Source organism: Sebastes umbrosus, chromosome 16, assembly GCF_015220745.1.
Source record: "Sebastes umbrosus isolate fSebUmb1 chromosome 16, fSebUmb1.pri, whole genome shotgun sequence".
NCBI lineage: Eukaryota > Metazoa > Chordata > Actinopteri > Perciformes > Sebastidae > Sebastes > Sebastes umbrosus.
In genome coordinates, this window is record NC_051284.1 from 12689778 (window position 1) to 12702453 (window position 12676).

Sequence of the window (12676 nt, forward strand, 5' to 3'; positions counted from 1 at the left end):
GGCTCCCAAACGGCACTTCATTTTACCACTTCTGCCTTTTATAATTCAGCCAAATTTAGCTCTGTTTTGACCTGTGATTAGTATGTGTGCAGATATATCACTTAAATTATTCAATATAATTATACTAAACCTTATAATTCCAGAATACCATAATTTGACATGCTGCTTAGTTTCCGACTGTCACTCATCTTGTCTGCTATTCGCGCACCGCACTCCTCTCTCTTTCTCTCCTCCTCTCCCTCCTGCTCTGTATCTGTAGACCGCCAGCGCGCCGCACACCCCCGCCCTTCCCTGCTTGATACGACACCTTCTCACACAAAAATATATCTTATACTGTATACACTGTATACGTTCTTAATATATATGTTCTTAATATGCCTGTATATATTCTTAATATGCCCTTAAACAAAGTATTTCTTCTTTATAATTGTAATATAAATGTAATTGTAATGTAAATGTAATATTACTTATTATTTTAATGGAGCTTCCCAGCAAAAACGATTTCACACATTTGTACCTGTACAACCGGCGTGACAATAACACAATCTTGAATCTTGAATCTTGAATCTTGATCTTGAATGATGATGGTATGTTGTCTGTCATCACCTGATTGGTCGCACGGACGTCATTAACACAACATTCAGTCACAGTCAGTGCATGGAGTTCCCGTGGGCGCGGAGAAAATTGGCCTATCATTCTGCCTTGAATTAATTAAAGAAAGAAAAAAAAAAAAGAGCCGGTTCTTATCGTTCACTTAAAAGAGCCGGCTCAATGAACCGACTCGTTCGCGACCGACACATCACTTCTTCGCAGGTCTTCAGAGATGCAGCAGTAGTTTGGTAGTTTGGTAGTTTGGTGGTTGGACGCAGTAACAAGCTGATGGACGTGTGTGTGTCTGAGAGACTTTAAACATGTGTAAAGAACAACAACTGCTGGATTAACTTTAACATTATCTTCAAGAAAGAGCAGGGGAAAGCTTTACTGAGGACAATTGTCGTCGGGAGGAAAGAAATTGGCAAATTCGGTACGTGAACTGCTTTTAAACAACTTTACCAAATCTTATCTAACTCAACGTTACAACACGTCACAAGGGTTCTTCTTCTTCTGTGGTTAATCTGTCTGCTATTGATAAAGTGTGTGTTGTTAAAAACACATGTTAGCTTTCTCAGGCATGTCTTGAGCTAAAAAAAAAAAAATGATGAAGGCATTGAGTTTAACCAGGTTGCTCCATTTCAGCTAAACTTATTAATTAAACCACAGGAGAGTGTGAAAGTAACCAAACATTAGTGCATTTGTGCTAATTGTGTGTTGTTCTTATATATTGTTTCTTATTTTTTGGCTTTTATTGGCACAATCCTATGCATTTATATGCTTCTTATTGTCCCTCCAACTGCCCCATGCCTTTTAATATGTTTCCTTTGACTTAACTAATTATTGGTTGTCTGTTGTATGTATGGATGGATGAATGCTACAAATGAATTGCTCCCTTGGGGATAAATAAAGTTGTCTGACCTGAACTGATGAATTCAACCAGTCTCTTGAGCATTAGGTAAAAAACACTTGAACACATTCCTTAGTTATGATGAGCTTTCTACTTGCATTACTTCCAGGTATTGCATAAAGATTATAGGTGCTTCATATAACTTCACAACCTTACAGTGTACACTGTGAGCCACACAGAGGGAGGAGGGGGGGGCAGGAGTTTCAGTCAGATAAGTAGTGTTTGTCTTTGAAACAAAACACTCTCAGTTGAGTGAACTTTGATCAGCTGCTGGAGACTGTATTTTTTTTTTTTTGTGGATGAGATTTTTCCATTTATATGATGTCAGATTTAACTTGTGAGACAAACTAACCTCCATGCTGCAGTTGAATCATTTGTCATTTCCTCTTTCCCTGCATCCCATTCTCCCCTCCTATGGTGCCCACACTTGGCCGCAACAATCCTAATTGTTTTTTTCTAATGAGCACCCCAGTGAGACACAGTGAGGCTTCAAATGCAGGCTTTTCATAGGTCAGTGACTTTCCCCACCAGCTGTTGAAGAAGAATAGGGACAAAATAAATCAGTTACCAGTGAAAAGTTCCATCTTCTCCTCCTTTTGACCTCACTTGACCTTTTCTAGACAATAACGTCTCAACATCATTTCAGATAAATGTTGCCTCAATGCGATGAACAGCGCTCTCTCCCAGGTGGTCCAGACAGGAAACTGCCCGAGTGTGTTTTGGATGGATCTCAGAGTTGGCGCTTTATTCCTTCTTCCCTAAGTCTTGGTATGCTGCAGCTGTGATAGAATTACCAGAGCTGCAGAAAGCAGGGCTGGTTTCATCGTATAACTTTAAAAAACTGCTTCTTAGCTTTTCATAAGTCACCCTCTTTGTCATTTAGCGGTTGAGGGCTTGTTTGACGCTGCTTAGGATAGACCTGGATCTCACGAGACTATAACTTTCCAGCTTTTGAAAGTTACAGCTAGGATTACATTGTGCGAGTTAAACAAGACCTGACAACTTTGTGTTTGTTTGAATGTGAAGAGCCATAAATGATTTAACATTCCAGACACCCACAGGAGGCCAGACACTGTGTTTTTGTTATTACGAGGTTGACAAGCCGCCACAAAGGCACATGGGAGCTGTTTGCCTGCAGAAGTGGTGTAATGCACCTTTAAATGGGTACACTCCAATTCTATTTGAAGACTTGCCGTCTTATTTAACCAGCAGTCTACTACTCTCCCCTTCAAACACTGCAGGACATTATGGAGGACTGCTTGCCCTCTGGTTGTTTACCTTTTATAATTTCAAAGAACTGGAAATCTTCACTTGTCGTTTGCCAATTAAGATGGCACTTGCCAACTTTACTTGCCAGGTATGCATTCTGTGGTTATAGGTCATGTATGGGGAGGTGAAAATTGCTGTTTCTCCTTTTTTAGCACAGCAGGGAATGATTATTCTCCCATTAAGGGCTATTTTGGCCAGGTTGTACGTGCACCATATGGGCAAAACTCACAAGTGCCCTGTGGGTGTTCATTGGAATGGATCACTTATGGCCACTTCTAAGCAGCATGCTCACAAACGCAGCGCACTAAAATAAGAGCCTCATAGGTTGTGTGTCTGTGGGAAGTCACGCGTTAGGGCAGCGCTTTTGTGAAAGCTGTGGATTTGATTGAGGTGACGAGAGCCCGTAAGGGTTTATTGTTTTCCCCAGTGAATGAAAAGCTGTTAGTCTCTTAAGGCCTGTGTGTCAGGGGACAAACTGCGGGAGTAATGTGGGAAAGAGGGCACTAACAGAAAGGCTGTTTGTCAGGGGATATTTTCTGCCGGGGTAGACGGGGTTAGAGGGTGAGAGAGGGGTCTTGCAAGATAAACATGATACCAGTGCTGGAATAATAAAGACTCTCTGTCTCAGTCAGCCTGTAGGACACTGGACCTCTCCCTGCCATGCCAGGTTTGAGTTTTTATTTGTTCTGAGCGTAAACATCCGTCCTGACTGATGGCGTCTTAAAGAAACCCGCACCACCGTGTCTGACTAGAGACATCCCAGGGGGCTTATGTCATACTTCCAGATTCCCGTGGGCCTAGTTGGGGCAGACAGTGAATGCAACGTGATCCGGTAAGTCTCCGACTGTGAGAGAGACGTGCAGTCGGAATTCTCCGGGCTATTTTTAGCTTCGCCTCCCATCAACTTGCTCCGCACGAGGAGAAATCAATTTGGGCTGTTAATTGTTGCAGAAATGGCTGATTAAGTTCTCATTTTGGATTCAGATGCTGGATCAGAACTGTATGTTGCATCAACAGTTGGCAGCGGGGCAGCTGGTGAATGGTTTTCTTTCTTACTTAAATGCAGTACATTAATTGGCAGCAGTCTTGGCATCCAATTAAGGGTTTTTGTATTGGCAAGAATCCGGCGTTATGAAGCATATCATGAGGGGTAACAATTCTATAAATTGCGATCCTGTAATCAAGCAGGAATGTAATCAATCCTGCATCGCAATTTCTTATGTTAGGAAAACTGTCATAGTATAAAAAACACACCATTTCAAAATAAGCAAAAATAACACATTTGTACTGCATGCAAACAACTGCATGGTTTTTGCCCAAAACTGATTATCATAAAGTGGGCATGTCTGTAAAGTGGAGACTCGTAAGTACCCATAGAACCCATTTTCATTCACATATCTTGAGGTCAAAGGTCAGGGGGCCCCTTTGAAAATGGCCAGATTCCCGTGGGCCAGTTTTTTCTCACCAAAATATAGCGTAACTTTGGAGCGTTATTTAGGCTCCTCCGCGACAAGCTAGTATTACATGGTTCGATTTCTTAGGTTTCCCAGTTTCATATGATACCAGTATCTTCGCTCTAACTTTAAAATTGAGTCCACTACAGCCTCCGACAGATTGAATAGCGACTGGGCCTTGACGGCAAGGGTCAAGCAATGACGTTAATTGAAAATCAATACAATGTTTTGGATAATCAATACAGTATCGCACAACATAATATCACGATACTCGTGTGTATCGTAGGAGTGTAAGAAAGTATCGATACACATCAGTATCGCGATATTATGTTTTGCAATACTGTATCGATTCTCCAAAACGCTGTATTGATTTTTAATTAACCTCTTAAAAATCTGACTGGGTCAAAGGGATCCCTTGACCTCTGACCTCAACATATGTGAATGGAAATGGGTTCTATGGGTACCCACGAGTCTCCCCTTTGCAGTCATGTTTTCAAACAGGTTTGTTTTTTTTGCATGCAGTACAAATGTGTTATATTCACCTATTCTAAAATGGTGTATTTGAATATTAGTATTAGAATATTTCTGCATACTGGGGTCCCTAAACAGTCTTAGAATTTCATAAATTGGGTATGACTTGAAAGCTGAGACTCTTGTGGATCCAATGAGTCCAATTGTATTCATGTGTGATGATGTTAGTCCGTAGTAGCCATTTCACATAGTGACTATTTTTTACTCAGATTTTATACATACAGTATGATGGTGTGTATTTATATTGTGACAGTTTTCCTAAAATTAGATTTAAAATAAATTGCAGTATATCATTTTGCTTACGGTATTGCAATATATCGCAATATTGTGAATCGTCACCCCTGTATCATGATATGTATCGTATCGCCAGATTCTTGCCAATACACATCCCTAGTGTGTCGATATTTTCTTACACCCCTACATCCAATATAGCTTTTTTTTGTCTAAATATGATGTCACACCCTCACTGACTTGTCTGTCACCCTTCCTGAACAGACAGAGAAAGTGATCTGTATCCCTCAGAGCAGAAGTGTTGTTTTCCTTTGACTTCCTCTGTAGACACGTTCAGTGGTTTCACTTCCCTCATCATAACCTTGACAGGCTGTCAATGGTGAAAAATGCTCCAGATAGTCATCACCTCCCCCGAGGCCCTTTCCTTTAGCATTTTAGGCCTGAGGTCTTCAAGGTATATGTTAATCTGTGTGTATTTTCTCAGAGTGAGGCTTTTAGCACATTTGTGATGATGACTCAGTTTAAATCTTCTCTTTATTTGCATGAGTGCTCGCTGTATCTCTGCCAACATCTGTCCCCCTTAATTATCTGTTTGTTGTGTCTTAAAGAAAGGAATTCAGGCTTTGACTGCCTGGATCAGTGTCAAGCCTGGCGATTAGAGGAACAAGGAAGTTTATCATCCCATCTGAAGAAGTGATCCATTGCAGGACTTTCTTTTAATAACCGTCAGATTGGCTCTCGTAGCATCTGTCTCCAATTAAGGGGCAAGTTGCAGATTCCCATGTGGGGCGGTTCATGCTGCGGGTAATGCAGTCATCAGCTGTGGGAACCAAATGCTCTCCATTTGTGTGAAATGACAGCTAGTTCAAGCACAGGTGGCCAGCTTGGCATGAATGTTAGCCTGTAGGTAGTGTTTTCTTTAGGATTTGAAATCTGGCCGTGCCCCCTCCCTAGGAAAACAAGGATTTGGAATTGCCATATGTCAGCAAACAGGAGGTGAAAGTTAATGAGTTACGATTGTCGAATTCTGTCCAGATGTGTGTAAGATTATGGGTTACACTGCTTTACCATGTCCTAGACATTTTCACTTTCTCCACCCAAACCAAAAGCCTTTGATAAGACGTTGGAAAAACATTTTTTAAAACCCAGACGTGTCTTGGTTTTGAGCCCGTTATTCCTAGTCTAGCCTCTCACTGACCAAAGACAGATTAGCATAGTTTTGGTCTGGTCATTAAGCGGGGTTAGCTCAGAGGTCATAGTAGGTGGGATTAACAGAGGATTTTATAGGTTCACTGTTCACTGAGACAAGTTCAAAGCCTGACCCTCGACATGAATACTACTACTCCCGCAGGTTACACAAACTAACCCCTCACTTCAAAATCAACTGGTCAAAGGCTGTTTGAAGAGGCTTCATTCTTGAAGAATGTCATTGTAGCGTAAATCTGTGTGTCTAAAGCATTTGCTATACTCTTTGCTCTCAAAGATGCAACAAGATTATTGATTTCAGTCGGATCCATGTTGAAGGCAAAGCAGATTAAAATGGTGATGTAGGCTGGATTGGTCAGTTTTTCACCAAATCAGTGGAATATCTTGAAACCACTGAAATGAATGTGTATCCCGTCAACCGTGTGCCTGCATGCTTGTATGTGTGTCCCAGTGCGTGTGCATGAGATACAAACAAACGGGGACACACTCATAAAAACAGTGCTCCATAGTGCTACTAATGGTCAAAAACTCCCCGGGGTATCTTTTAAGTAAATAAACACAGTTGGCTTATGAGTCCAAAAGAGGAATTCCTTTTTCATTCATTTATTTTGCCCTATTCATTTGTGCTTTGATGTAGGATGAACAAAAAATAACAATAGTTTCATGGCTGCTGACTTTCTCGTCCAGTAAACAAGCTCTACTTGAGTCCAGGCTGCAGCTGCGGGGACCCTACAGTGATCCTAACGTGTGGATCCAGCTCTGTGACTTTCCTCCTTGCATTCCTGCACATCTTAATTGGCGAACCTCGTGGCAGCGGTCTCGGTTTGGCCTCGGCTGGCCTGGCCTATCAGCTCGGCACAGTGGCCAGCAAGCGCGCTATTAACAATGCCCGTCCTCCTAATCCCTGAAGAATTCCTGCTCCTCTGATCTAGCTGGCCCAAGAATGTGATGTTTAAAAGGCCGGAGGCTCGCCAGGAATCACAGGCAGACCAGTTTCTCATGCACAGTCTTCCATGTTAATGTGCTGTAGGGAGCCAGAGAGGCAGTGATGTGAGAAACTGGCAGCAGCACAGTGGCTCTGAGGGGACGCAGCTCATCATTAACAGCACCGCAGCCTGGCATGAGGGATTAGGAAAATACATGCCACCAGGGGTGAACCTGTAATCTCACTGGACAGTTACATCGATAATGAGAGACTTGTTTTGATGTGGAATGGATTTATTTATAACACTTATTGAACAACTGTATAAACCAGTAGAGATGCAACGATTAATCGATTAGTTGTCAACTATCGGCAACTATTTTGATAATTAACAAGACATTTGAGGACGTCATCTTGGGCTTTGGGAGACACTGATTGACCTTTTTCACCATTTTCTTACACTTTATAGACAAAGTAATCGATTCATTGAGAAAATAATTGACGAATCAATTGACAATGACAATAATTGTTAGTTGCAGACCTACAAACAAGGCAGGTTTATATAAAATGTACTTGTTTTTGTTTGGCTCGTCTGTAGTTTTATGTAGCAGGCATTCATATTTATTGTACAGTAGTGACCTTTCTTTTTCCAAAGCAAATCAATCAATTAAAGATGCATACATTATATCTTTGTAGCTCAAATGGCAGTAACAGAGGTTCTCAAATGTCAAATCTTTAACATTTACCTGCTAAATCTGTGTCCAAAGTGTCCATTCATGTTAAGTTAGACTGTTGTCTAACCTCTTACCCTTGCTCTACTGATTATCATGAGCTCATATCACAATTTCCTCTCCTGAGCATGCCTCAGCCCCAGCTTTGCTAAATACAGTGGAAACCGCTTATAGTGATCACGATTACAGTGATCAACCGCTTATATGGATCAACTAGAATCACCGCCTTGCGATTGTACGCCTCCGCCAACCAGTCAAGTAGCAGTTTACATCCATGTCCAAAATGTCATTACTTCATCATTCAAAATTTTTAATTTATTTTACTCCCATGATACTGTATTTTATGGATATGTTTGTTTTTAAACTCTGCTACCAGTTCAGCATTGGCAGCCTACGGTTTATTTTCAGCCCTGTTAAATATTTAGAAATGCATTGAAACCACCACCAAGCTGTGGCTTAGTAGCCTATTTGGGGATTTTAACTTTATTATTACATACTTGCAAAAAAAAAAAACGAAAAACAAAGCATTCGAATACTGATTTGGAGGTTGATTACCATGGCAACGGTCGATGCTTCGAAGCATTCGGGTCAGCCCTAGAATATACAAATGTCAATTAGTTGGCAACCTGCATGAGAAATAAAGAAAAAGAAAACAAATGTGGATATAATAATCATCCCCTTATAGTGATCCGTTGAACCAGACGGATGTGATCACTATAAGAGGTTTCCACTGTATCAGCAAGTGGCTGGCATGAGCCAGCGCAGAGCAGTGACCGGGGGAATGGGAGGAATTTCCCTTTTATATAAGACCTGAATGGACGGTAGCTAGTTCGCCTTCAGTGAGAAAGCATGGCTCACTTGACAAAAGAATAAAATAATGTAAAGAAACATAAGGTGATTTTGTGTCTGCGTTCTGTTTGACCCTTCATGCTTTGTTTTGTTGTGTTTTGTCAGCTCCAGAGGCCTGAGTGCCATGCCAGAGGGGTCCCATTCTGCTCTCCACCAGGGCCCAATGGGGGAAGGTAAGAACAATGCAATTAAACTGTTGAGTATGACCCATGCTCTGGTAATTGCTGCCCATGAATTGACCAGTCTTATAACATGGAGTTTTAATAAAGTCTGGTTATTCCTAATGGTATATCAGTGTACTAACATAACACAGAAGTACAGCAGAGGTATAAATGGGAAAATGCTGGAAATGGAGGAATAGAGGAAATGTAAAAGCTTGAGCCGAGAGAGCAAAGAACTCCCCTCCTACAGTCCAGCCAGGCAGAGAGGCTCTTTGTGCGGCTGTGGAGCTCGGCCAACCCCTTTCATACAGCTGAAACCCCTGAACACTCGCACATCAAACCAGAATGTGTCAGAATCACCGACAGCCAAGATGGTTGGTCTAGCCAGCGGTGCCGACCTCGTATGCTGGGGGACCACTCAAATTACATATTATTTTAGTGTTCATTATCTTCAGTCACAGAGCCACAGCATTAACACACAGGGCCTCTTTGTATCTGTTTGCCTGCTCTTTCCCTCAACTCCCCACCGCCCCCCGCCTACACCTCCGCTCTTCTCTACTGAACACATTTGGCGCTGGGCTTCCACTTTGGCTGAAGAATACCAGTGTGTCAATGGTTCCCTTTTTCCTCTGCGCCTGTCCCTTTGGTTGAGCTTTGGCGAGAGGAGGCTTTTGGCTGGTGGAGACGTGTGCCGCCCTCATGAAAATTTGCGTCTGTATTTCCTCAAAAGGCCACTCTGCACCGACTACACGTTCCTCACAGCTCATTTTGCAGCTCAGATTATCCAGTGGGAAATCACTTTGGCATGACAGAACACCCACCTGCAGTTGAAACATTTTCAGATTGGTTTTGTTTGAGTTAAAGTGTGACTGACCTAACCCCACCTCAGCTGTGGATGGATGGATTGTAATTAAGGGGCAGGACTGCTGGTAATCTGTGTGAGGTGATGAGTGGATGTGGTTAACAGGCAGGAGGAATGCACATGCCCCCCTGTCTGGTCAAGATAAACAATAAAAAGGTTGTGGTGCTATCCAGCTCCAGTTACTCTAAAGGGTCAAGGAGCTTTGAAGTGAAAAGAAGCTGTGTTGATAATTTTCACCTCCAGCAGGCTTCGGATGGCGCTAGGGCTGGGCAATATATCATTATTATATCAATATCGTGCTATGAGACAAGATATTGTCTTCGATTTTGGATATTGTAATATGGCTTGTGTTGTCTTTTCCTCTTAAAGGCTGCAAGTGTAGGGCTGGGATGATGCACCTATCTCTTTATTCAATACTATCACGATACTTGGGTGCCGATTCAATATGTATTGCAATTTTTAAGTATTTTGATTCTACAAGTATTGCGATTCGATATTACGATTTATTGCGATTTTTGTTAACTTTTTTAACACTAGACCATGGGAAAAAGTTGAATCATACACTTATAGGGACTTTTACTTTGGAAAATATCTAAATTAATACAGTAAGAATGCTTACTAATTTTTTTTTTCCCAGCAGCCCAAAATCAAAGAATAAAGACATTTCCCTCACAGATTAGTGGTATTTTCTATTTAATTTATAAGGGACATGTTATGTTTTATACTTCAGGTGAATATAATCCAGTTAATCTCATTTCCATATAGTATGTATTTTGTACATCCTTTATTAACACTCCTTATTTTGAAAACCGGACGTAGTCACAAGCATATACTTCCGCTAACTTTGCCAAGTCCGTCACTAGCTCTTACCGTCAGCTCCGTTCTCTTTATACATCCACCGTCCATCGGGGCCGTTTCAATGCATTTAACTTAAATGTCAGTATATGGGTGTTCTACAGTTGTATTGTCGGCGGATTTGACCACAGAGATGCGAGTGACAAATGGCTTGAACGCACGTTACAGCAATATGATAACGTTTCGTGTCCATGACAGAGTTAGCATGCAGCTTTAGCCATGATGTCTAGCTCTGCTTTTCCTGGAAATGTATGAAACCCAAAGTGTTTCCATACTTTACTGTATGTGTAGTGTTTACCACTTTTGATTTAAAATGGGAGGGTGCAGGTCGTATCCACGCCAACCCTCCGCTGTATTCTGCTTTGTCGTATCTGCCGGTTTCTGCTCACTACAGCCGGCCGGCTACTGTTTGTTTTGCGTGACGGATACAGAATGGATATGACGTCACGTTACTCTGACTACAACAATAAACGATATCGTCATTGAGGTATTTGGTCAAAAATATCGTGATACATCACCCAGCCCTAGATGATGCTATGCATTATCATGCATTATCTTTTTGTCATTCTGCACTTTGAATTCCCTTTTCCGGAAGAATTGGATGAACCTGCTCCCAATCCATCTAAGCTAAACTTTCATCACCCCATGTGAAATATATCAGGTTTAAAAGTGTAGCCTGTCAATCCAATGACAGCGGCTCAGTCAGGCTCATCAACAGACCTGAGGCAGCAGCACGAAGCATCTCTTTTCAAAGATAAGGGTTCCCTCTGACCTACTTAACCCCCGGCAGGAATGTAGCTGTGTGTGCAGAATGTACAGCTTTAAAGGGATTCTGGGGGACGGATGGATCATCTCCATTCACTGCAGCTTTTCCAGACCAGTGGGCATAGGGTTGTGGATATAGATGTATGATGGCAGGGATGGCTGCGTCTCTGAGTGGGGACGGTCAATGGAGCTCCTGGACTGGAACTCTTTCTCTGCTTAATGACCTGTAGCGCTAATTCAGGTTCGCCTGCAGCAACTCCTGTTCAAGTTCTGATGTCATGCACTGACACTCACTGAATCTCACGACATCCTGTATGTCAACGACATCTTGTGCGTAATTTTTTATTAATCATTACGTAACATAGCTAAAATTCCACATTCACTGTATTTCATTTCATTGTTTGGTTCAGACTCCCTGTAATCCCAACAAAAGAATGTATTTCAATGTAAATTATTTTACAGCCTCCTTCAATGGCATTCCTCCTATAGAGTTCTTCCGCTGGATTAGCCGCATTAGTTACAGGCTCTCTGCTTTGGGTGTTTCGGTTCGATGGCCTCTTAGAAACTCATTTGAATCAATAAAACTCTCTATCAGCTTCCTCCGTAAACGTAACATTCAGTTGACGTTTTGTAGGCAAAATATTTTAGTGACACTGCAGATGTGGTGCTAAACACGATAATGGCTTAGTGATGTTAATTACATGTCATGGTAAAAGATGGTTTATGTAATTAATGCTGTTTCTTGTAATTTATTGTTGCATAACAAAAACATATCCTTTCTCACACAACAGACAAAGCAAGCTGTCAAATTTTGACTGCTGTGTAAGAAAGTGTTATTAAACTGCATGATAAACAGCATCACACCCTTTATTACGCTGCATGTGATAAACAGTTTGATGTGAAGAAAATGAAGTGACCGTCTCCCCTCCACACTTCACACATCTGTCCCGCAACCAGCCTGTGTGGACTCTGCAGAGAGGCGCTAACAGGACATCAGTTTGGTTATAGACTGTCAAATTGGGGGTAAAGTTTACAATAGATTCACACCTCAGGGCCCAGATGCTGTGTGTTTGTGTGTGTGTGTGTGTGTGTTGTCAAGAGGAATTGTGAGTTTTGAATGGATCCAAAGCTGTGTGTGTGTGTGTGTGTGTTTGTGTGTGTGTTAGTGCCTGAAGGGCTCTTAAAGGGGGGGCTTGTTGGTGGAGGAGTTTCCTATAAGTGGATCATCACATGCCTATGCACTGAGGTTAGCTGGCACAGCTGGATCCTTTAAGATCCGAGGGTCCAGCGCAGGAGTGGTTTACAGGATTAGATTTGAGCTTTTTGAGGAGTTTTGTCC

The 12676-nt window shown here is 41.9% G+C and overlaps 1 protein-coding gene across 3 annotated transcripts in view; it reads left to right on the forward strand.

The window, feature by feature from the left end:
- The first annotated feature begins 808 nt into the window (after window positions 1-808).
- Window positions 809-12676, forward strand: part of LOC119474531 (pleckstrin homology domain-containing family G member 3) — a 39253-nt gene continuing 27385 nt past the window's right edge. Inside the window, exons 1-2 of one of the 3 annotated variants that reach the window (XM_037746584.1) lie at window positions 809-1024; window positions 8800-8867. In XM_037746584.1, the coding sequence (XP_037602512.1) occupies window positions 8819-8867 (49 nt within the window). In that variant the 5' untranslated portion in view covers window positions 809-1024; window positions 8800-8818. Of the gene's footprint in view, window positions 1025-2723; window positions 2859-8799; window positions 8868-12676 lie in introns of those variants that run through there. The other 2 variants (XM_037746582.1, XM_037746585.1) reach the window with 2 other exon arrangements.